General features: G+C 31.8%; 1 protein-coding gene across 3 annotated transcripts in view; it reads right to left on the bottom strand.

Moving 5' to 3' along the window:
- The window catches only part of LOC126742031 (sodium- and chloride-dependent GABA transporter 1-like), a 130987-nt gene that overhangs the window by 94796 nt on the left and 9029 nt on the right, over positions 1–27162 (bottom strand). For 2 of the 3 annotated variants that reach the window (XM_050448558.1, XM_050448559.1), the window contains exon 2: positions 8798–9061. In XM_050448558.1, the coding sequence (XP_050304515.1) occupies positions 8798–9056 (259 nt within the window). In that variant the 5' untranslated portion in view covers positions 9057–9061. Of the gene's footprint in view, positions 1–8797; positions 9062–17934; positions 18035–27162 lie in introns of those variants that run through there. The other variant, XM_050448557.1, reaches the window with a different exon arrangement.

The following is a 27162-nucleotide window of genomic DNA, read 5'->3' as shown; positions in this document are numbered from 1 at the left end:
AGACTTATTGTATAGGTGGCCTATCAAAAACAATTTAGCAAGGTTGACGGCTGTGACTGTGAAAATGAAAAAAAAAAACTCAAATTCATAGACTTTCGTTTTCTGGGGAAAAGATCTTGAAACTTGTTCTGGAGCCATTTGAAAGAAAAGATGTAAAAGGGCCACATACAATTGAACACCTTATACGAATACGTCGGATTATCGTTGATATACACTTAGTTTCAAAAATTTTGCACCACTTTAAATTCACAAGTGTTGCTTTTTTTATCAGCAAACTTAGGTAAGAAACTTATGAATAGATCAGTTTTATTTAAGAAATCAACAAGTCTAGACGCTTCGCTCCTTTACTTATGGCCGTGGAGACCAGTTTAGATTATTTAGATCTTGTCTGTGAAGAGCCATAAGGGAATTCTTTAAAAAAATATCAGGTGTACTTAAGTCTGGTCAGTCGGGGGGGGGGGGCAACGTATATATGCCAAGAAGAGAGAGAACCAGTTGTTGGGATATTATGCTATAAAGAACCATAATGTATTTATATAGTCGCCTTGTATGTCAATCGAATGTGTTAAATATCAAATATCTGTCAAAATATATTAATTGCATCCTAAATAAACTCCACATACCAAATTTCAACACAATCGGATCAATAGTAAACGAGTTATGAAAGTCACGTGACACTAAGATTCACATGTTTGGAAATTAATGAATTTTATCGTAAAAAATTTATTTAAAAATGCCCTTAAACTTTGAAACACCCTGTACATTATTACAACTATACCTATTATTATAATTATTTTTTTCGTTACATATGCCCTAAACCTTAAAACCCCCGGTATAATTCTATTACTATATTATTAACATCCTCATATTTTTTCCTAAACTTCAATACCCTCTGTATATTACAAATATATAATTATTAATATTTATATTTATTTCAATTATCATAATAATTTGTTGAAATGCCGTTTAAAATCATCGCCATAACATCAAGAATTAACTATTAACAAAATAGTCGGTGACGTCACCAGACGAACACGATGCAGTTAAATTGTTGCTAGACATTACCATCCTTTGCCCACGCTACCATACTACTTCCAGAGACAACCAAAGAGACGTGCAACTCTCTTTAATCTGTATATATTGTATTTCGTTGTCTCTCTCTTCCTTTATAAAAGGTGAGCTAAGGTGGCGCCACAATACTAATTTTTCGCAATGGTAAATGTATATAATTATCAGAGCAGTCAAGAGAAAACATTCTTCCAACTCCGTCTAAATGAATGCAAAAATACGGGATAGCTTGTGTCCAATTCTCTAGTATTTCTAAAATTATAATTAAGTATGGCAACAGTGCAATCCTTGCTCAACATGAACACGTGAATTTCAATATGGCCGAATAGTTGTTGCTGCTGATTAATGTTGTTTTGTTTTACATCATTAGTTGAGATTTTGGACGAGTGTTTAAATTTTACGTATTTTATTACCTACCGGATTTAGGTGAACTTGGTTACAGTAGTTAGTAGTTGTACTTTTTTGTAGGATACAGAATTCAGTGTTTTGACATGTGTTAGGAACAGAAATACGTTCATTAAGGTAATCAGGTAATTGTCAAGGCTGTAGTTAAAATAGGTATTCCATGCGTGTTACACCAAAGGATATATTTTTTGGAATATTATTCTAGTACTGTGATAATTAAAATCTTTCTGTATTTTAATTGCATTTATGTATATGCATGTGACTGTTACCGTCCAATTATAAATTATGAAAATAATTAAGAAAATGCATGCACATCTTATAGTTATACCATGTACTGAAAATACAATACGAAACGTTTTAGAATTATATTTAATTTATTTAGTTCCCTAATTTAAACGTTATTAAATTGCATTGTTTTAATTAAAGTCTACCATCGTTCTGAGCAATTAAAAACATATCAACACCTTTTTATTTGATTTAATTAAAAGCCGTTCTGTCTCAGAACATAATTATGGTGTTCTGACTTCTGAGACATAACGGCTGATTTTAATTAAAATAATTCATTAAATGCTTAACAGACGAGGTTTGAATAATGGCGGCAAACGCTATCTGCGCCATCTACGTTCACCTTTCACGAAGAGAGACAAAGATGGAAAATAATCGGATATTTTATTAGCGCACAGTTGCGCGTCTCTTTGGTTGTCTCTGCTACTTCCACTCATTACTCTGTGCAGAAACGAACTAGGTTCGATTTATATTCAGCGTCACCTCTTTATACTTATTCCACCCATTGCCCTTGAAAATGTAATATTATGTAACCAACAAAACGCGGCGATTTGATAAAAAATATGGCGATACTCGACAAATTCAACGTTTGCGCATATCGTCACTACCAATTCCTGATCATTTTCACTCATTTTTAGCCTCTAATTTACGAAACTATAAAGTCGGTCCCGGGCAAATTTAGCAACAGCCGCCATTTGCTTGTCAACGTCATCCGGTCAAGTGCTCGATTCAGAACGCGTCCGTACGCTTTGATGACGGGTGCAGTGTTGCCAGGTCAAAATTACCGAAAGCGGTAGGTTTATCAACAAAAAAGCGATAGATTTGAAAATAAAACGGTAGTTTTTTTTGTATTTAATATTAGAAATAAGTTTATTATGAAATAACACATCATTTTTTATTGTAAAAGCTAATATACACAAAAATATGGTAAAGATCAACAAAAGTTTTATTACCAAAAATAAATATCTAACTAAAGTTCATTAAAGTTGCCACCGCCTAAAACTTTATGAGTGATAATACTAATTTAACATTTACACTATGTATTATATGTCAAACACGAAATGTTAAAAATAAATTTACATAATTTAATACATAGTTAAATTCTAAATAATAAAATCTTAAGCGGTGACGAATTTGCATATACCTACATATAAACAATATGATTAAAAGTCCATATTTTAGTCTGAGTCAGAAATTTTTTTGTACAGATTTTTTGTACATATTATTATTATGATATAATAACAATTCTTGATCAATAGTTAAGTTGAAGCATTCACTGTTTATGTATTCTTTCGAATGCATCAGACCAACAATACTGTTAGTGGATAGTTTGTTTCTCTGTTTTGTTTTTAATAAATTAATTTGTAAAAATTTCCTTTCTGCATCTGCAGAGGACTGAGGCAAAATTAAAATACAGGGTGTTTCAGAACTATGGGATCACACTTCTAGGGGTTGTTCAGTGCAACAGTAGAATCCATTTGAGTATAGGAACCCATGTCCGGAAATGTGTCACTACGCCACTACGGCCCTTAGACGCGTTTAAATTTAGAAAAAATATTAATTACCTAAATAGGATCTGATGCATTTATTTGTACCTTTTTTATATGATACCATCACAACAATTGTTCAAAATGTCTTCCTCCAACCTCAATACACCGATTTAAGCGCCGCACATGATTTCGGCGGACTACACTAAAAATTTAACCCTCATTTTGAATGATTTCAAATGCTGCTGTTTTTCGTCCAATTAAGTCTAGCTCTGATTCTACTGGAGTTTCGTAGAATAAAGACTTTACATGTCCCCACAAGAAAAAATCGAGCGACGTTAAATCGGGTGACCTAGGAGGCCAAGAAACTGCTCCACCTCTGGCAACTCAACAGTGCCCAAACCGCTGAGCCAAATACTCGCGTACTTGTACAGCAAAGTGAGCCGGCGCTCCATCATGCTGAAACCACATTTGCTGCCTAACGTTTAGTGGAACATTTTCAAGGAGTTCTGGGAGAACTTCCTCCAAGAAACGCAGATAAATAGGTTCTGTTAACGGTTCCGGTAGAAGATATGGCCCAATTAAATAATCATCAACAATGCCTACCCATACGTTGACAGACCAACGATGCTGATGTTTTCTTTTTTTTTTTTATGAAAAATTGCATAAGGATTTTCTTCGTCCGTTTAAAAATACCATCTCTTGTGAAAGAGGCATCATCGGTCCACAAAACATATGGTAAAAAAATTGGTTGTGCAATTATGTGATGCCAGCCAGATGCCATCGACAAAATTGAACTCTAGGATGATAATCGGCTGCAGTCACACCTTGAACTTTCTGGAAGTGGTAAGGATGGAGTTGTTGCTCGTGTAGTACCCGCCAGACAAAAGCGTTACTCGTATTCATATTCTTAGCGACGTCACGTGTGCTATTTGATGGTTCACCGGCAACTCGCTAAAGCACCTCTTCTTCAAATTCGACCGTTCTTACGGTCCGAGCAACACCAGTATCATGCATATTGGTCTTAAACATGCCTGTCTCAGCGAGCCGCCGATGAACCGCAATAAACTTTTTGTATCCAGGATGCTGTCGTTCGGCATAACGTTCATGATACAATCGCGATGCTGCTCGTGCATTGCAGTTTGTTGCTCCGTATGCCAAATGCATATCCGCCAATTCTTGACAGGTAAAGTTTTACATTAGCAATAAATGTTTAAAAATTGTAAGCTATAAAATTTTTAAACATGACATTGAGAATTGACATTGATAAGCGTTGATTTTAAACAATTGTTGTTATGGTGTCATATACAAGAGGTAAAAATAAATGCAGCAGATCCTATTTAGGTAATTAATGTTTTTTATAAATTTTAACGCGTCTTAAGGCCGTAGTGGCGTAGTGACGCATTTCCGGACATGGGTTCCTGTACTCAAATGGATTCTTCTGTTGTACTGAACAACCCCCAGAAGTTTGATCCCATAGTTCTGAAGCACCCTGTATTAAAAGCAAAATTTGAGAGCAAAGGATATACCGGGGTACCATCAGCATACTGCTCAGCTTGAAAATTTATCCAAAATGATGTTACCGAAGTAAATGACGCTTTAGAAAACTCCGAATTTTTTAGCATTCTTCATTCGTTGTCAATTTTGTAAAAATCATTTGAAAGAAATTTCTAAAAGAAGTTTCTGAAATCAATTTTCAGATCATCAAAATCAAGTTTGGAAAATGCATTATTAAAGGTACCATGGATTCCTCTGTGTCTTCAAAAATACATTTAGGACTTACTTATGACATGTTTTTAAATATTATGTCATCAAAATCATATCTTTAGCAACTTGTAATGCTGCCTCAATGTAAAAATCCAGACAACGTACGCGAAGAATGTGGAATTTTTCTGCAGATAAATTGTCATTTAAAATGTATTGTGTTGTATCTACTCTTAAATATAAATTTTCAATTGGCTTGTAGTTGTCTGGATTTAACATTGATTTTATGCAGAGAATAGCTTACTAAAACATGTTTTTTAATGAAAGAATCTAAAAGGGTTTTGTAAATATTGCATATTCCAGAATGAAGATTATAAAGTTTGGGCTCGGTGGATTGCATTTCTTTATTTAAATTATTAAATCGTGGTAATATATGCTCTAAAAATAACAAAAGAGCCAAAGTTAGCGGATCTTGTTAAGTATATAAAATTGTCTCTGCTGATTGTAATTTGTCAGTTGTAACTGCGACGACAAAATAAAGTTTTAGAGCATTGTATTGCTCTATTATTCTGCAAACAATAGCTTTCAGAGACAACCAGCGCGTTTGTGTCGGCCGCATCAGTATTTTGTGAATTTTGGTTTGTGTGAATTTTTGATAGTCTTTAAGAATTTTTACCCTTTTGGGACTATAACTAATATAATTATAGATATCCCTCATACAATCCTCAATCGCTCTTGGTAGTTTTAAACATGCGTTAGAGGCGCATAAAGCAAAACTGTCCGCATGAGGAAAATGTGAGGAATATCTATCTTAAGCCTAGACTTAACGAAATCATTTGCTCCAAGCATGACCATCCATCAGATGCAAAGCCAATAAGGTTTTTTAAAAACGGAATATGCTTTCCGTCAAAAAAATAAACGATTTGTTTGTAAATATCTTGTGCATTGGAACGTTTCATTTCAATTAATGTTAGAAATGCGTCATGGATTCATGTCTTACTTATTTTTTGAAAATTGAAAGTAGGAGTAAAAGTTTTAATGGTAGATATTAATGGCTTTACGGTAGAGTGGTAGCCATAGCATAAAAACGGTAGATCTACCGCAAAAATAGTAGACCTGGCAACGCTGGACGGGTGCTACACCACTTACTTATTGTACCCTGATAGCCCCGCACTGCATGTTGTACAGCATTCCACTGACCGATTTTTTGGACTTTTCATAGAAAATGGCATTTTGCTGAAAAACTGTAATATTTGAAACGAAACGGTATTTAGTGGATTATAGCCAGATCATTTCCGTGTGAAGTGAAAAATGGTCGTACGTCGCATAGGTATGTCAGTATTAAGCGTCAAAGTAAAAAAAGGTGTAGAGCAAAAACTACTGTACGCAGATAATTGTAGAGTGTATCAGGAAGATGGTCTTAAAAAGTTGTAAAAATGTTGAAAGTATGAAATCTCCAAGTGCCACCCCTTATAAGTTATGAATAGTTAAAAACAAAAGATGAGGCTATTTTTTTATAAATTTAGTTTTTCCAAGATAAGTGCCCTTTGGTGAAAAATTCCAAAAAATTAAAAATGCCAGAACTCGCTAAATTTTTTTTTTCAAAAAAATATTTTAAATATTATCCTATAAAACTAATCCTTTTCGCCGAAAAACTTTTTTTATAAAAATTAATTTTTAGCCTCTAGACCAGTTTGAATTTACTCAATTTTATTCGCTTAGAATTACTCATCTACGGATCTAGCCCAAAAAGTATACGGTTCTTAAGCCCCATGAACCCTTACGTCCTAGAAATTTCAAGTCGTTTAAAGGATTTAAATTTGAGTTCTCGCCGGAGGAATGAATTTTTACGTTTGTTTACGAATTTTTGACTTTATCTCGGTACCGCTCCTTTCCTGGGCACCGGAAAAGTAATCGCTTACGGACCCATCATTCCCAACGTATTGAGAGTAATTAACAAATTTCATCGTTTCGCTACTGAGTCGGAGAGCAGGGACATAATATAGTCGCTGACGCTTCTATAACTAGACTGGTTGTAAAAACAACATTATTACTCTTAAATTTTTTTTTTAAATATAGGGTGATTTTTTTTTTAATTTAAATATTAAAATTTGAATTTAAATTTAAATTGATAATTTTTACTAATAAAGTGTACTGGATTTTTTTTTCATAGTTTATTTCCACCTCTATTGTTTATGCACGTTTAGAGATGCCTGCCCATACTGTCTATGAGATTGGGGATATGCTATTGCGAAATATTGAGACATCCTTCCCGAGCAGCATAAACAAGCCTCTTGTATAGTCTTAGGTGGGTTTCTGCGTGCTGCCGCTTTCCTGGAAAGCGTTCCCCAAGCATATTCTATGCGATTCACATCTCGCAATAGTGCAGGCCAGACCAAACGATTTATTTTAGATACTCATTTACAGCTCTGATATGTTGAAATTAAGCCTTATCATCCATAAAAACCAGTCTCACCAACAGCTTTTCGCCATTTTTGATGTTTGGGACTAAAATCTCTCTCTTGTATCTATGATCTGTCATTGTGCCTTGAATATAAATTAATTGTGCAACCATTATACATGGTATCAGCTTAGAACAAAGCACTTTATCCTGCAAATGTGGTACGAGGTGTGCATGAGCAAACTGGGCAGCTTTTGTTAGCTCCCTCTAAACCTGTATGGCTATCCTGAACCAAACAAATTCTTTTTTCGACAGAAAAAAATACCAAAAAGTTCCAAGATATGCTGGTAAAGCCATGTGATATTGTGCCCACTGTAGTCGAAGTACTCTTAATGGTCAGCGACATTTCAAATCTGCTGGTAGTATTCGCCTGCGTAATGTAAAGACCGCTACTTGAACTCCCAAAGCATCCTACATCTCTCTTTGGAGTGCTGTTATTGATATACTTGAGTTTCCTCGGATGGGAAGGTGAATATAACCGTTTTGTTGTTAATTCGTTTCATATCTTCCACGGCTTCTCGGTCTGCCATGAAGAGAATTATTCTGGAAATAAGGATTTCAAGTGCGAGACACATCACTTTGCCAAACCCGAACTTTATTAGTCACGAACCTTTGAGAGTCTCCTTCTTGAACTAAAGCTACTTTTCTACTATTCTTGCACAGTCAATCTCATTTATGCACTTTATGACCTGTCATTGAGGCATTTTTTCACACGAACTCCTAAACTGTCTTGACCATAACAATCATACATTTGTTATTGCGTACTTCTACTAAAGTAGTAGATTTAGAAAGTAGTTTTAGTAAAATTTAACTCTTTAGCTTTGTTTTGTTCAATCAGGAGAAAATATGTTAAAGTAGAATAATTATATTTAGGTTGTAAACAAGAATTATGTAGTTTTTTATTTATAAGTTTATTATTTATTTTTTCTAAACAAAAAAATAGAAAAAACAGTTTAGCATAAAGGTAAATATATTTTATGTCCGTCTTTCTAAGACGATTTACAATATATAGTTCTGAGGATGAACTCATACAGATTGACAAGTCGAATAAAACATTCAAATCGATCGTCTAAACTAGTTTTTTTTTTATCTATATCCAACAAAAAAAATTAAGTAAACTCGCAAACTGAGGTACATGTAATGACAGTAAATTTATTTCAAATTGAAACTTTTGTTTAACATTAAGATTAAATAACTTTTTTTTCTAAAGCTTTAGTTTCTGTTATAATTAAAAATCACTTTATAAAAATAGCTGCCTGATACATTATTAAATGGCTTGGTGATAAATTAAATAATTTTATTTTAAAAGGTGTCTTAATTGGAACCATTAAATAATACTACAAGTCTATATCAGACTCAAATATTTTTACATCATTTCAATAATTACCTCCTCCATTTTTATAACATAGGTATGGAAATCTCCATACATTTCCCAAGCCGACAGACAAGCTGATGCAGGACATTAAAAAGTCTAACTTGTGGCCCCATCCGCCTCGATCCACTTCTGCTTCAACAGGTATCTTGTAGGTCACTGATTTACTAAGGCCGTCCTCTGATTTGTCCGTAACGAAATCTCGTTCCTCGTTTAGGGTCACTTTTTGCCCTTTCATGTCGCCCTCGCTGACCCAAAATAACTTGTTAGACATTTTATCTAGAACACAAAATTAAAATTAATGGGTGAGTTAGTGTTTGTTGCATCTCTTTCACTATAATAAGTAAGTTTTAAAATAATGTAAAATATATGAATACTATTATATTAATACCGATTAATACTTGATATTCCGTTTGAGAAAGATATATGCTTTACACCCATTTAATATACCTTAAAATTTTTTAAGATATTTAAAATCAAGCAAGCAACTTCTTTCATATTATCTACTGGGAAAATACTAATTTCAAATAGTCCCTTAAATATCATTTTTCACAAACAACTAAATGCACAATATTGTTTTAATTTCACTATCTAAGTTTCTCTTACCGATATTACAATTTGTCATAGCCTGCATCTACAGGGTGAAAATGGCTATATCTTAGACATCTAAGAAAAATCGCTCAATACATAATGGTAAGTAATTTAACACCAGATTCGTTTAAAAAAAATTAGGTTTAGATAAATTTGCCTAGACGGAAAGTCACTGACAACCAAGATTTAGGAAGATGGGCTTATCGTATTTTTTTTTTACATTAATAATAAATTTGGAATATGTTTTTTTATTATATGGCAAATCTAAAAATTAATCTTTTTTAGTTTTGTGTCATAAAGGGCGTAATCTGCAACATTTTATTTTTTAGTTAATTCTGCAACTTTTTTAAGCTTGGCAAAATTTAATTTTTTATTTAAAATATGCATTTCACAAACAGTATTGCTTGAAAAAGAAAGAATGCTTCAAACATCTCGCTATAATTTATCCTTTATGAAATATTAACATTTAAAGTTTTTAATGCGCTTAAGATAAAATGCTATTTTTCTACTTCAGGTTGAAATATTTGTTAAGTAGGCTATGCCTAAAAGATAATTAAATATAAATGTCATTTGTCCTTGTCAGGGTTTATGTTCTTGTTATAGCTCATCCAAACAAGATGTGGTTAAAACCAAAAGTACATACCACGTCATACAAGCGACATTGGTATTTACCGAGAGACACCAAATGACCTCTAATTTTTAGTTTAACCGCTAGTGACCCTGCTTAGCAGGAAAGTTATAGCGATTAACAGCTAACAAATATAAAAATTATGTATGAATGGACCGACCGTCAATATATATATACAGGGTGTTCATTTGAAAACTTGCCACCACGGATTTATCGAAAACCACTGTTTAAAAAAAAAACGCCGAAATACGTCAAAAGGTTTGTCAAAGGGGACAACTTTCTAACCTAAAATTACTTCACCCCCTTTCACCCTCTGCCCCCCAAAGTCATCCCCTTAAAACTTTTAAATGGCAAGGAGTATTGAGTAATAGCTTGTTTAAAAGGTCTTTCGAAGTCTTTTATTTTGACGTTTGATTTTTTAAATCGGTCGATTTGTTTTAGAGAAAATTAGAAAAATCTTCGTTTATCTTAATTTGTTCAGATAGAAAACAAAGAAATGAAAATATCAGTTTTTATTTCAATAAGTGTTTAAAATGTTGCCCGTTAGGGTTTGCCAAATCTACAATTCATTTATAATTTAAAACGGAAACTACCAACATAAACAGCAATTCCGAAGATTAGACGTGGAAAAAACTAAATAACAACCTGAATTTTTTTCTGCATTCTTTTCATCAACACAGATATCGTGAGCGAACTGTATTGATTGTTATACCTGCTTAGTTATTTATAGTTGCTAAGGAAAATAAAGCATTTGTTTTGCCGTCAGTTACATTTGTGACAGTCTTGGAATAGTGAAAATGTATTTGTTGAATTGAGGATTTTACTTCCAAAATGGTTTACACACTAGCCGAAACTGGATCTGTTGCAAATAAAAAACGTGATCATCGGCGAATTTTGGATGAAGCCGCTCAAGTTTTAAGTTTTGGGTCATTTTGGAATAAATCCGAATACTTCATTACGCAAAACTATTGCTGCCACTGGTAGTATTAGGCTCTGTTCATACAGTTACCAAACTTTATAAATTTCATCCATTCAAAATAGAAATATTGCAAGAGTTAACCGAAGACGATTTCGATTGGCGAGTTGAGTTTTGTGAAAAAATGACTAAGGCGATTAATGATAATACAATCCATGTAAAGAATATCTACTTCAGCGATAACTGCAAATTTTATCTAAATGGATTTGTTAATAAGCATAACTGTAGATATTGGAGCAATGAAAATCCTCATGCATTTGTAGAAGGGCATATCCAGTACTCTTAAAAAATTAATCTATGGGCAGGCATTTTAGGAAATAAAGTGATTGGGCAATTATTATTTATTAACGGAAATTTAAATGGAGACATTTATTTGGATATGTTGGAAAATACCATCAATCCGCTTATCACTGAATCAATTGAAAACCAAATCGATCATGATGGAAACGCTAATATACTTGATGAGGCTGAAATATATTTCCAGCAAGACGGCGCTCCTCCTCACTATGATCTTCCCGTTCGGCAATCGCTAGACGACGAGTTTCCAGATAAATGGATAGGGCGAAGGGGACCTATAGAATGGCCTGCTAGATCTCCTGATATAACGCCGTTAGACTTTTTTCTATGGGGTCATTTGAAATCTATTGTGTTTATTCCCCAACCTGAAAGTTTGGATGAACTTCGTCAACTCATCATCGACAGCTGCCATGATATCCCACAACTTGTTTTTGAAAATGTTCGTAAGAAATTTGAACATTGCCTATATAATTGTTTGGCCAAAACGGGCAATATTTTGAACACTTATTGAAATAAAAACTGATATTTTCATGTTTTTGTTTTCTCTCTGAACAAATTAAGATAAACCAAGATTTTTCTAATTTTCTCGAAAACAAATTGACCGATTGAAAAAAATCAAACGTCAAAATAAAAGACTTCGAAAGACTACAAAACTTTTAAACAAGCTATTACTCGATACCCCTTGCAATTTAAAATTTTTAAGGGGATGACCCTGGGGGGCAATGGGTGAAGGGGGGTGAAGTAATTTTAGGGTTAGAAAGTTAGAAAGTTGTCCCCCTTGACAAACCTTTTGACGTATTTCGGCGTTTTTTTTTAAACAGTGGTTTTTTTTCGATAAATCCGTGGTGGGAAGTTTTCAAATGAACACCCTGTATACATATATATATATATATATATATATATATATATATATATATATATATATATATATATATATGTATATATATATATATATATAAACTCATCATCGACAGCTGCCATGATATCCCACAACTTGTTTTTGAAAATGTTCGTAAGAAATTTGAACATTGCCTATATAATTGTTTGGCCAAAACGGGCAATATTTTGAACACTTATTGAAATAAAAACTGATATTTTCATGTTTTTGTTTTCTCTCTGAACAAATTAAGATAAACCAAGATTTTTCTAATTTTCTCGAAAACAAATTGACCGATTGAAAAAAATCAAACGTCAAAATAAAAGACTTCGAAAGACTACAAAACTTTTAAACAAGCTATTACTCGATACCCCTTGCAATTTAAAATTTTTAAGGGGATGACCCTGGGGGGCAATGGGTGAAGTAATTTTAGGGTTAGAAAGTTAGAAAGTTGTCCCCCTTGACAAACCTTTTGACGTATTTCGGCGTTTTTTTTTAAACAGTGGTTTTTTTTCGATAAATCCGTGGTGGGAAGTTTTCAAATGAACACCCTGTATACATATATATATATATATATATATATATATATATATATATATATATATATATATATTCTTATTGTTTGTGCTCTTAGTTTACATTAGTATGAGTTCTAGTGATCATTGTTTATAAAATGTAAATGTAAAATACCTGGGCATCAATTTTTTTCTAATTTGAAATGCGAAATATGGTTTGCGTATACACGTTCGGCGGTTGAAAAATTTCGAATATGATTTTTGCGTAATGTGTAAGAGGGAGACGGAGTAGAGCGAGAACAAACTTGCCTCCACCATGGGCGGCTATCGCGTCGTCGTTGCGCTTATCAGTCCGGTTAAAGTTCGGTTGCAATTCCTCGTATACCTACATATGTACGTGTTAGCCGATCATGTTTACAATTAATTTCAACCTTTGGTACGAAGATGGATACAGTAATAAAATAAAAATGGTTTTCACTGTTGATCAAAAGATTAATATCATTAAAAGGTATTGTCGTGCGGATAGTGCAAAAGAAGTTGTCGGCCATTTAATATTTGCATATCCAGATCAGCAAGTCTACTGCTAAAACAATTTATAATATCTGGCATAAGTTTGAGCAGTCGGGATGTGTAAATCGGTGTGCAAAATGTTCTAGTGGCGATCAGGAACCTCGTCGAACACCTGGCGCTAGGATTGAAAAGGAGGTCAAGGTGTGTGCTTTTGTGGAAGTAAGTGAACCTTGTTCTAGCTCCCAAATTTCTGAAGAACTTGATATTCCAAGTCGTACAGTGCGTGATATTTTGAAAAGAAATAAGTACAAAGCATATAAAATTAAAAACACTCAAGAAATTTTTCCAGAAGATCAAATAAAACGCTAAAAAAGTTTTGTGAAACCTTAAGAGAAAACATTTATCAAAATGACGACTTCACAAGTAATATTTTAACAGACGAGTCATCTTTTTCTTTTCTAGGTCGACATAATTCTTCAGTCGTGAGATATCTCGCCAAAAACCTACATTTGAGTGTACCATTTCGAACTCAATACCCGCAAAAGGTAAATGTTTGGGCTGGTATTTTAGCCAATCACATTGTAGGGCCTTTTTTTATTGATGGTACCTTAAACTCTGAGAGATATTTACTTTTATTGCAACAAAATATTATACCGGCTGTACGAAACTTGGATGTTAATTTTGAGGAAATTTGGTTTTAACAAGACGGATGTCCCGCTCACAACGCTAGACAAGTGCAGGACTATTTAACAAACACTTTTCCTGAATGGCTTATTTCCACAAGAGGTACTATACCATGGCCTCCGCGATCTTCAGATCTGACGCCTTGCGACTACTTCTTATGGAGCTATTTGACGGAAATTCTTTATCAACACATGAAAGAGCCGTTAATTTGGACGAATTTCGACTTATTAATTATTAATATTAGAGAATTATTAATATATCTAGGTCCATTACACCTGAAATGTTAGCCAATGTACGTAGAGAATTTTACGACAGGTTGGGATACTGTGAAGCCCAACAAGGAGGTGTATTTGAACACCTTATTAAATAATCCATTTAATTAGAATTATTATTTTGTTTAAGAGTTATTTTTCATTTTATTTTAGAATATTGTATTTAGTTTTTACCAAAGGTTTTTAAGATTTGAGCATATTAAAGTTGTTTTTTGACTTGCGATTATGAGCACGTTAAAAAACAACAGAAATTTTTATCTTTAGTGTGCGCTTAAAATTCTAATACTTGATTCGAGGCTAACCTGCCCATCTCCAAGCGCTTGCTAAACATCACTGGGAGCAAGCCGAAATTAAATTCACATTGCAAGCGGTACGGAGAGTCGGCGTCGCTATCGGTGGGAGGTTACCGATGCAGTCGTTCTCTGTCTACTCTCTATCTATTAGGTCTAATACATTAAAACTCAATCCGTAAGATTCAACTCGCCAAACGTGTATACCCAAGGTAATTACAGCGGTTTAAAAGCTGGTCGACGTTATCCGCAATTGTATCCAAATAATAGGAGATTGCCAGATTTTAATCTTTTTAAAAACCCTTTTTAATAAATTTACCCGAGGCTTGAGGAAACGGGTTCATTTAGTTCAAAGCGGGATGCTGCACGTCGAAATAGTGAATATGCACGTCCATAAGAAGTGTTAACTCGGGTTGCTAAAGATTTAAAAATAAGTATAAGGCATATGGCTGCAAGATTTGGAATTAGTAAGTCATCAGTATTAAGAATTTTTCATCGCAAACATCGTTATCCATGTCTTTTTATGCCTGTACAAAATCTTTTGAATACAGATCTTTTAGCGATACATGTTAACGAATGAAGCGACTTTTACCCGACGGGTAACTTTTAATGTGTTAGAAACAAGCAATCATACGATAATACAAATCCGAACCCCATTACTAAAAGCCACGTTCAACACGAATTTAAAATTAATATAAGGTGTGGTGTAACAGGTAATTTTTGAGAGCATTTGAGTTACCCCTATCTAGCTAATCTAAACTGAGAAATATATTTAAACTTTTTACAAACAAAGCTTAGTGATTATTTAGAAGAATTACCTTTAAATATGCGCTAAAGCAAATCTTTATATGCAAGACCAGTTAGAAAGTATCTTAATGCTAATTTTAACTGGATAGAACATGGAAGTCGAAGACGTTGGCCCGCACGATGACCAGGTTTTAACCCATGAGATTTTTGCATATGAAAGTACATGAAATTATTTGTTTATGAAAATACAATAAATACAGGAGAGGGACTAATAGTAAAAATATTAACTGTTGCTGTCATTTCAAAATGAATAATTATTTTTTTTTTTATTTATTGTGAAATATTTATTGGAAAAAACTCATATTTTTTATTTATCTTATATAATTTTTCTTTTATTTAAAGGGTAAGAACGCAATTTAAATACTAAACAGTAAATCGTAGTAAAATTTGTGGGGTACCTTTTTTAAGCAAAACTGTTTTTACAATTTTAAATAAAAAATGAAATTATGCCAAGTATAAAAATGTTGCGGACATAAAAAGCCAAAATGTTGCTGGTGGCGCTCTCTATGACAATATTTAAAAATTGCACATTTTAAGATTTGCCATATAAAAGAAAAAAAGCACGAAAAATAAATGCTAAATTTATGTCGAAAATTTAAAAAAATGACATTGAACTTAGCACTCTGCTAATTGATTATCTTTGACTTTTGGACTAGGAAAATTTAACTTACCTTTTTTTTAAGGAATCTACTGTTAAATTTCTTGCCATTATTTATCGAACACCCTTTTTAATAAGAAGGAAAACTAAAGTATCATTATAATTAACTTGTTTTCATTTAACCATTTACTCCTAGCCCCAGCATTTAAGCTTTATAAGCTTAAATGGAAGCTCTGAGCTTATGATACCTTATTTGAACGCTCTTAAAAATACAATAAAAGTGTCCTACAAAGCTATCTTCGCTTTAATAGGTTTTTGTTTATTTAATAAAGCATTACTTAATTAAATTAAAATTTATTATTTACTAAGATTTTAATCAATTAAAAAAGCTACTCTATGAGTCTCTTGTTCTTAGTCATTATGCGTACTGTGATTTTACATACAGGGTGTTCCTTAAAGACGTGCTAAGGGAGTGATTCCTGAACCCATTTTAAGAACATATGTCCTATTTTCAAAATTCTTGTTGTAGGTTAATATATGGCATTAAAAAGGGAGACCATATATCGCATAAAATATCGCAAACAAATTGGCTTAATATGTCAAACAGGTGGAATTGTCGCCGGTATTTCTAAGACCTTTTCTATAAAAAAAACTCAAAAGTAAATTTATTCCCAGAAACAAAGTTCATCACCTAAATGTAAAAAGCACAGAATCACTTGCTATGCCCAAATTTAAAACTGTTTAATAAACTGTCTAACTCTATTTAAAACGTCATTTACATTTACATTTAACGCTATGGTGTTACAAAGTTCGGTGCAAATATTTTAACAGCGTTATGTTGGAGTCAAAATAATACTTTTTTCCTTATAAACATGTGTATAAATATATATATATATATATATATATATATATATATATATATATATATATGAAAAATTATAAAATGTTTGCTTTTTGCATTTTTTCGATACAATTATTCGCTTTCGAGAAAACGACTGGTTAATGAAAGGGTAACATTATAAACCGCGATAAAATTATCAAATTAGAAAAAAAGACGAAATGGGCCGTGACTGCTTAGGGAAGCTCTCCTGAATGCTAAATCCCCCAAAATTGGGTTTACACCATTTTTGAGATCGAACGGAACCTAAAAAAACAGGGACTTTTTTTACTTAAACAGGGACAGGGAACGGGGAAAACAGGGAAAATTTTCAGGAGATTTGATGCATAACTGTAGTCACGGTGCCAAATATTCGATTTTCTTCAAGCAATTTGCGCGGGCTGTAGCTCTAAGGGGATGCATTTTAGGAAACATGTTTATAGGAAAAAAAATCTTATTTTACCTTCAACAGTACGCTCTTAAAATATTTGCACTTAATTTTGCAACACTCTATATTCATAACCAGTTTAAAATTCTAATTTTTAATAAATTCAAATTCAATTTTCGTTCTTTCCTCTTTCAAGCGCAAATATATTCAGTTTCATTAAAGTCTTCAAGTTAAAAAGTCATGTTTTATTGCACTAATGACCTGTGTATTTTTATTCTGAGTTTGCTACACGCCAATTTCCCTTTATCTGTGCAAAGAACTTGAGGATTTAATTCCGGCATTATACCTCTTTTTGTATTTCTATCAAAGTACCAATCCATGATTCTAAAAATGATTGTTTTTCTTTTTTATTATTTTTTTCTACACGTTAGCAGGATTATTCAGAAAGTAAAATTATATTTACTTCACCATTATTTTCTACGTATTGATTAATTATGTATCTACCTACTTTTTCGGATGTAAATAAAATAATTTATTATTATTATCTTATTGATTCAGAATTTTAGTTTAGTAGTATTGAAAAAAACACAAAAATATTTAGATATTTCTACTAAAAAACAGAAAGGATTGCTAATATACATCACTTACTACTAAGCCTGTATATAATTTTTAATGCTAAAATATTGCCAGAAAAAATACAAAAATAAAAATTGATGGTCCCAGTTTTTTTTTCTTAATAAGAAAATTAAAGAACAAAATTGATTTCATTCTTTCACAGCACCCTATATATTTACTAGCAGTATCGTTAGGAACTATAAAACTAATATAAACGCTTTATTTACCATATGAAGCTGCACGAATTTCCATCTAATTTAAGAACAATTATTAATCTCACATTACTTTAGCAAACACCAATCTGGAACTGCAATATTTCTAATCACGACTTTCACATTTATTTTTAATTTTGGCATAGATGGCATATATTTTAGGATTTTTAGCGGTAGGTGTCTTGTTATTTTTAGATATAAGGGTTTTGACCCACTCATTATTTAATGGAAATCTGTTGAAAGTCACCTCGTTAGCCAAATTACGTTTTTTTATGTTTAAATCAACTTTCTCCTAAAATTACATTTGCAGGTGACTGGATAAATATCTCGTTATTGAAAAATTAAACTTTCCTTTTACAGAAGAGGAGGTAAGAATATTCGCATGAGAGGATCGACAAAGTACGACTGTAAAAGAAACTAATTGTTTTAAATTATTTGAAGTTTATGACTTTATTAGTAACGGGAACTGTTTATAAAAGATTGCAATTAATTCCAGGACAAACCAGTTGAAATAAATTACTTTTGATAGCTTTGATTGCTGCCATATGACAACAAAAGCTTATTAAAGGTTAATATAAAGTAATGTTGTTTATTATTTGAGTATATTGAAGCAATTAAGCAAAATAAAGGTTATTTTGAACTTTTTATAATATATTATAGCCAAATATTTTAGTATTGAGGACATCGTCCTATAATTTATATCATGATATTTGTAGTTGATATAATACATTAGACATTGGCTCTTTCACCTTGAAAGCCGAGAATAATAAAAATATGTTTATTATAAAATTTAATTGACAGAATTTATAATTAAAATAATTACTGTAGATCACTTTTTTCCTTTCACAAAATTTAATAATATACTTGTATTATTATGTGGAATTAATTAATAATAAAGGCAGGTCAGTATTTGTGATTGATATATGGAACAGCGAGTTATACTTACGAAATATCTGTGTCAGTATTAAAACTTATAATTTCATAATTTTTATTTGTAAATATATCTCTTTTTAAAATTAATATTTAGGATGAAAACTCCTAAGCTTTCATTCTTAATAGAAACTTAATAGTTTTCATTTACTAGAAAGTTCAATTTAAAAATAAATCAATTAAATGGGTTCGTGTTAATGTCTTTTATTATAAGAGTATATAGTCCTTTTAACGAGTAAGTAATTTGTACTCTTCTTTGATTTGGCTTTTTTACATATGTTAAACCCTTTGTATTGCTACGAAGATATATTCTAAAATTCAAAAAAAAAATTTTTCTCGATACTCCCGTTGATATTTTTTTGAATATTGGTACGGATTTTAAAAGCATTCAAAGCCATTTTTCGATTCATGACTTAAATTTTCATATTCGCCCTTAGCGTTCATCCCATATACACTTGTCAAAAACTCTTACTTGACTTTAAAAATTTCGGAAAATATTGATCTATGTTTAAGTGGCAATATTTTTGAAAATAGTGCTTAAACTTATTAGAATAGAAGAATACGCGAATTTTTTTCTTCAACATTTACAAATTTAGTTAAAATAGACTGACAATACTTTTACTTGATAATTGTTATGGTCAAATAAACAGTTTTAAAAATAAATATTTTACCGTTTCCTCAATGCACAAAATATATCTGCGATTTTATCAATATTGATCAAATCTCACCCCTACTATACTTTCTTTTCTATTTAAAAATTTCTCCTAAAAAACTTTTAGTGGATAAGGAATTAGGAGTTAAAAATGTAGCGATAATATTTCAAATTGTGCAACAGATTTTTTCATAGTTGCTTTACAAGAAAATTTTAATGTAAATATTATTTTTAGGATCAAAAAACCAATATTTTTAAATAAATATGTTATATGAATTTTGCCATAAAAAAAGATATTAAAGAAAAATTGATGTCTACTAATGCAAAAAATGCCAAAAGCAAAATAAGCAACATGTCATAACTTTGGCATTCTTTTCATTCATCAAAGTAAAAATAAGAAATATTTAACATTAGAACTCGATTTTCTTCTCTTCTTCTTTAAATTTTTTTATTTCCTTTCGATAGTCCTCAGCATACAACTGACAAAGTCTATCATGTTTTTGAAGGTGGTAGACAATGGTACAGTGAAAACATCTTATCAAACTTGCATTGTCTTATTTATTTATTTTTTTTTTCTTTATAAATAAGACAATGCAAGTTCGACAAGATGTTTTCAAAGTCTATCATATTATGAAATTTTTTATCCGTGATTCGAGTTTTTTTTTCTGAATGAAATAAAATGAAGAGATGATCTGTCGAATCTTTAATCGAACTTAAAAACTTATTGACTATAAAAACTGTGCCAGTACACTAAATTTATTTGTTTTAAATTATTTTTAATAATATTTTAATATTAAGAAACGCTATAATAATCACCATACAAATAAACATTTTCAATAGTGTTTTCTGATAACATAAAAACTAAAAATAAAGAATTTTAGGATCATATAATGTAAAAAAGCTCGCACCCCATATAATATAAGAAAAGGGTGAATACTGCTTTCGATAGATAGTTTTACATAGAATTAAAATGTAAAAGTAATATTTAAAAACAAAAATACGTGAGAATCCCTGGGCTTTAAAAACTACGAATATTTATTTATAAAAGGAACATAATAGTTGGCAAGTATTTAACCTTAGGACATACAGTAAGTAAAGAATCTTATTACTATTAAGATTCACACTAATACACTATGAGTCAATTATTCAAATAAGATTGAACCCAATTTGATTCGACATCCCTGACCCAATATTTCTTTAGAGTTTAAGCAACAATAAACCGTGATCCATCAAAAGCCTCAGGCAAAACATACATAGTACAATGTAACGGAACTCACTCTTTAAGAACTAAAGATGACATCCTCAGTTCTCTGGCTACGTGCAATCCAAATTGATTTAATATTAAGTATTATTGAGATAAGAACTTAAAAAAAAATTGGATTAGTAAACAACGAACCTGTTTGAATTTTGGGTGTTTTGTTCACAAACATATTTACGGATTCTCTGTTGTCAAGTTTACAAACATTTTCAAAATAGGAAATATTCAGCTATACAGGCTGTTCTGTATACTGCTTTCTCTGTCTCTGCTTTCGTTTACCACCTATTTTCTTAAAACGATTAATTGTATCAAAAGTTGATTCAATTTGATGCATAACTGTAATCATGGTTCCAAATAATCGATTTTTTTCAAGCAATTTGCGCGGGCTGTAGCTCTGAGGGCAAGCATTTTAGGACACATGTTTATATGAAAAAAAGTCTTATTCTGACTTCAATATGACGACCTTCAAAAAATTGCACCGACTTTTGTAACACGCTATATATTAACACATATAATAATTACGAGTTTTAATCTTCTCCCGAAGATGCTAACATCGTTAACGAAATACGTCTCGAGAGTAAAAATAAAGAGTTTTGGTTAGTGGTAAAACTGTCTCGTAATTTAAGCGTCACACCAAAGGTTCCAACCATAGCACTACATATAATACGGTTAATTTAACTTATCGGTGTTAGATTTTGGACTTAAAGTGCAAAAATAATATATTCAAGTTAAAAAAATTAACATTCTTAATCCTAAAACTGCTTCCAAAAAAATTTAGAATGGAAACACCGCAAGCAAAACCTGATGTCATCTTGCTAAATGTCATCTTGTCATTTACGAATTTCTGTGTTTTTTCTTTAGTTTTTGGTTGAAAAGGGAAAAAATCTCATTTTAGAGTTTCTGTAAACTGTTACAATGGTAAAAACATGTGCTGTTTGTGGAACATGTGCTGTTTGTGGACAGTTTACAGCAGAAGCAGCAGGTAATAAATATTTTTTATATACAGTATGTTCCAGGATGAGCGAATTTATACGTGAAAATGACAAAAAATTTTGTGGTTAAAATTTGACCATTTGGCATCCAGCCCTGCTTGATTAAAAAATAAAATTTAGCATATTATTATTTTTTTTAAATCAAGCTTGCCTTGATACACACATTTTTAAAATTTTATAAGTAGGTAAAGTGGAGGGTAAAGTAGTAATTCTAGGCAAGATATAAAAAAAGTTTATAAGAAAAGGTTGTTTAGAAGACAAAATTATGCCCGAATACCGCATTTCATAACCATAGACCTACTTTTTTTTTAGAAATGATTCGTTAACGATTCAAAAGATTTTAGCCGCAATTGAAGAAAATGACGCAATTTCAATTTCTTTTAAAAAAAGCACTTTGCATAACAAAATACTTCAATTTATATCTTAATTAGGTATTATTATATCATTACCTGGCACAACCTCAAAAATCGGTATGGACTCATTTTACAGGCGACCGTATTATATTTTAAAAAAAGCTACTTACAAAGCAAAGCTGTACGGTAAAATAATTTAAAATAAGTAGGCATAATTCTCCTCGTCTAAATCTGCCAAGGTTGCATCGATGGGCGGGCCTATATTTCGCGCACATAATTTACTCCATCTGTTCGGTAATCCGACTATAGTCAAAAATGTGCTCTTGCAAGGTTGACATTTTTATGCGGCTTATTATATGTACTAAATTTAAATGTAAAAAAATTTAAAGCTAGGAGATTTTTTAAAATAAAATTTGCAACGCAAAAGGCCCAGTAAAATAAATTAGCCGTAGAGTAGTTATGTTTGATGGTAGTCGAAAGGAAACAGATATATAGAGATTACAGTGTGCGAAGAAGAGCTGGAGATTTTTTTAGCGTCAGTCATAACTTTGACATCAGTATTTTCAACAATCACAAACAGAAGATGTTGACTTTTATATATAATGATATTTTAATGTACATAATATATATTTCATACATGTATATATTATATATATATATATATATTATATATATATATATATATATATATATATATATATATATATATATATATATATATATATATATATATATATACCACCACACTGTATATAGCCACATATATAGTCACACATATATATATATATATATATATATATAGATATATATATATATATATATTATATATATTATATATATATATATATATATACAGTGTGGCCCAAATTGGGTGCACATGTATGGTTCTAGGAGGGCATATAGTTACCAATTTAGTGCTGCTTTTAGAATGATTTTTTCTTTTTCCAATTTTGAAATATTTGGAAAAAATCGAAAAGTTGCATTTTTGAAATAAGGCTGTATTTTTTTATTTCAAAGTATTTTTAAAATCTGTAAAAATATTATTAGGACTACTTTTTGAGGACAACGCATACCTGAATTCAGTTTTTGTTTTGAACGTTTCGGTTCTGAGATTCCATCTTCAATATTTTTTTCTAATAGCGGCCATTTTGTTTTTTTGCTAAATTAAGAAGTTTTTTTTTCTTTAAAATGATGCATAATATTTCTTATGAAATAACCCGAAAAGCTGCAACTGATATGAATATACCAAGGACTACCATTCAAAGAGTCTTAAAAAAATAAATATCGTTCATATAAGCCCACTATTATTCAAGGTTTAAGGGATACAGGCTACCCAAGACGTTTAGAATTTCTAAACTGGTTAGTAAGGCAATGTCAAGAAATACCTAATTCTAGCAGGAAAATTATTTGGACCGACGAGATGTTATTTAGCAACTGCGGAATATTCAACAGGCATAATTTGACGTGGCTGAACGTAGGCTACAAGTAAGATTTGGGTTTGATGTATGGTGTGGTATGTACGGTAAGTTATAATTATCCAAACCACAAATCTATTTTTAAGTAAAATGTTATAATTGTTTTTAGATAATCACCTCATTGCGCCCTTTATTTATAACCAAACACTGATAGGTCAAAGATATTTAAATCTTTTGGAAGAGCAGATATTACCTGCCGTAAAAGCTATAATATCTGAAGAACAAATACGGAGTGATGTGTGGTTTCAAAAGGACGGATATCCCGCACATAATACTCGTGACGTTCAAAACTTGTTAACGCAAGCATTTAACAATAAACTTATTGCGAACCACGATGCTGTAAATTGGCCAGAGAGGTCTCCAGATATAACACCCCTGGATTATTATCTTTGGGGATATGTTAAAAATGAAGTTTACGAGTTTGAACCTCCTGCGACTCTCGAACAACTAGAAGACAGGGTTCGGAATGTCTTAAATAATATAAATAGATACATCCTACGCAAGGTAACTAGAAGTGTTTTAAAGAAATGTGAAAAAAATTTTAACAAAAATGACCGTCATTTTGGATAGTTTAATTTAATATTATTATTACAAGTAGTTAATTATTTTATTTACAAATTACATAAAGGTATAAGTTAGCAAGCTAGTAAGTTAACAATAATTGTGTGTATGACAAAATCACAATAAAAGTCATGGCCAAATCACCGAAAAATAAACTATTTAATTTTTTGACGTAACAAAAAAAAACATAAAATATTTTCATAAAGTGTTATACATTAATTTAAAAGGAAAAAAAGATCTTTTTAATTTAGCAAAAAAAAACACAAAATGGCCGCCATAAAAAAAGAAGCTGAGGATGGAATCTCAGAATAGAAACGACGAAAACAAAAACTGAATTCAGGTATGCGTTGTCTTTAAAAAGTTGTTTTAATAATGTTTTTACATATTTTAAAAATAAAAAAATACAGTTCTTTTTCAAAAATGCAACTTTTTGATTTTTTCGAAATATTTCAAAATCGAAAAAATATAAAACCATTCTGAAAGCGGCACTATGGTAAATAAAATTAATTGGTAATTATATATATTTACGATTTAAATAAAATATCTTACCTCATACTGTATTTTAATACTCGAGATAGGATAATATGGACAGGGATATATTCCGCATTTAAATACCTGCACCTAAGTTACGACAGTTTTACCAGGTGAGTTCTGGTTCTCATTATTTTAAATTTTTCTCGTTAGCTAGTTAGATAAAATGTATACATATATACGTGTTTTTATACCCTTATCTATTTTAATAATTATAGTAATATTAATTAAACTTAAACTCCAGGAGCTTGAGATACCCATACACAATAGCACTGAGCAAGAAAAACTATAAATTTGGATAGGAAAATCACTACATGGAAGACATGTTCGCAAAGTTGAACAAAAGTATGTCGACATAGCGGCCGTACAAAGTGACAGATGTAACTATGAATATGAGACAACGATATCCATTTAGCATATCACCGGTTGATGTCAAACTTTTGCTTCAATGGAATATAAAGAACAGCATGATTTAGTTGTAAAGATACTGCATCAAGAGTTCGCAGAAAAACTAAATCTCTTATCAGTAGCCAAAGTACCATATTATATCTATAGGCCAAAACCAGTTCTTAAAAACAAGCAATACAAATTGTATTGGGACCGCACTGTACTTACAGGCCAACGAGTAAATAACAATAAGCCTGACCTAATATTATTTGAAAAACTTTCTAGGAAGACAATCCTTTTTGATGTAAATCAAAATGTAAATAATAATAACAACCTAAGAGCGAAATATAATGAAAAGATTATTAAGCACAGGGATCTTGAACACCAAATACGACGACAATAAAGATAAGATGTAAAGGAAATGAGAGAAGTGCGGACAGTTTCAACTATTGTGTCAACATTAGGAGTAACGCCAAAGAGCCTGATTGAAAACATAAAACTGCTCAATCTTAAGGAAAACATCTATAAGCTAATGCAGAAGTCGACGCAATTACCCACATCTCCAAAAAAAATGCAAGCTTAGATGGGAAAACCACTACATGGAAGGCATGTTGACGAGGTTCAACAAGAGTATGTCGACATAGCGACCTCGAACTACTGGTTGACTTCGGGGCAGCTTTTCCCTGAAACTAAAGGGTTTCTTGTGACTATCCAAGATCAAGTAATACCAACAAAAAATTATTTAAAGTTTGTGTAGGTGACCCGGTAAGTGTGGACAGTTCTAATAATTGTGTCAACAACAGGAGTAATACCAAAGAGTCTGATCGAAAACATGACTTCTGCACATCTATTAGCTGTGCAGAAGTCGACTCTATAATCCACATCTTAAATCGTCAGAAATTTCATTGGAAACGCAGACCTCTCACGCTCCACTAGAGCTTCATCCTTCTGATATCTAAGATATCTGGGATAAGTGAACGATCCACCCCTTCCCCAGGTTTTGCGATTGCCGTTTGGCATGAAATCTGATAATAATATTAATATTAACCCCTGTGGGGGACCGTAGTCAAAGAATAGCCCCCGGTATGCTCTGCCTGTCGTAAAAGGCGACTAAAGGGGCAACCTGTGCCTCCAAGGTTAAATGGTGGCACACACTCATGAAAATGGAGAATACGCGAAGCCTCGGAGAAAAGACGCTGTTTGGAGCCGGCGCTATACATGACAGCATGCGGACCGTTGATGACAGGATGCTAAGGAGGCGGACTCCTATCCTACAAGGAACTACAGCTTCATCACAACCCCCAGTTGCACAAAGTCATCAGACACCAACTAGGACCCAAGCTGCAGAAGGTGTTACGCAGCGAAAACCAATGCTCACTCAAGCAGGGTTACCGAGACAGCGCTTAAAATGGACATCTGCCATGAATGAAGATAACTTTAAGGTAACAAATCTGGGGCAGCAAATGATTGGCTTTAGACAACAGCTACACTCTTACAGTTACGACGATGCATTTAAGTTATAATCTTTATATCGCTTTTATTAAAAGCCTCAGATTAAAAATCATAAATAGCCAGCAAACTGTTACACATAATGAAAGACCGACAGTGCCATGGGAAAGAAGATTAACTTCAAAACTCCAACTCCTAAATGCTGTTTTTATTTCTTACTTTAAGACTAAATTTATTCTACATTATTAGGATTAAACGGGAGCTCCTTATAGTTTTGTAGGCGTTTAAACAATATGCAGTTTATGCATTTTGCATTCTTTTCTTAATAAGTTAAGTTAATAGTAGTAGTCATTGAATTCCAATTTTTTTCACGTTTAAGTTGTATAATAGTCTTTTCATTGAGTTTTACGTTTGGAGCTTCTCAAACGGTTTGCATTAAAAAAAGGAAAAATCATTGAAATGAACATCTTGCAGAATTTTTTTTTATGTAGTCTGGCTAATAGTTATTTGGTTAAAGGTTAAGCTTTATTTAACACAATTCAAGGTTTATTTAAAAATAGGCGGAGACAGTCCTAATTTTTTTTCAGAACTAATTTTAGAAAATAATGTCTCATATATTCGTGTTGATGTTAGTATTAACGTTAGTTCTACCTGA

The sequence above is a fragment of the Anthonomus grandis genome, chromosome 11 (genome assembly GCF_022605725.1).
Source record: "Anthonomus grandis grandis chromosome 11, icAntGran1.3, whole genome shotgun sequence".
NCBI lineage: Eukaryota > Metazoa > Arthropoda > Insecta > Coleoptera > Curculionidae > Anthonomus > Anthonomus grandis.
The sequence above is the reverse complement of the archived record's forward strand: the minus strand, read 5'-3'. Positions and strand labels throughout refer to the sequence as shown.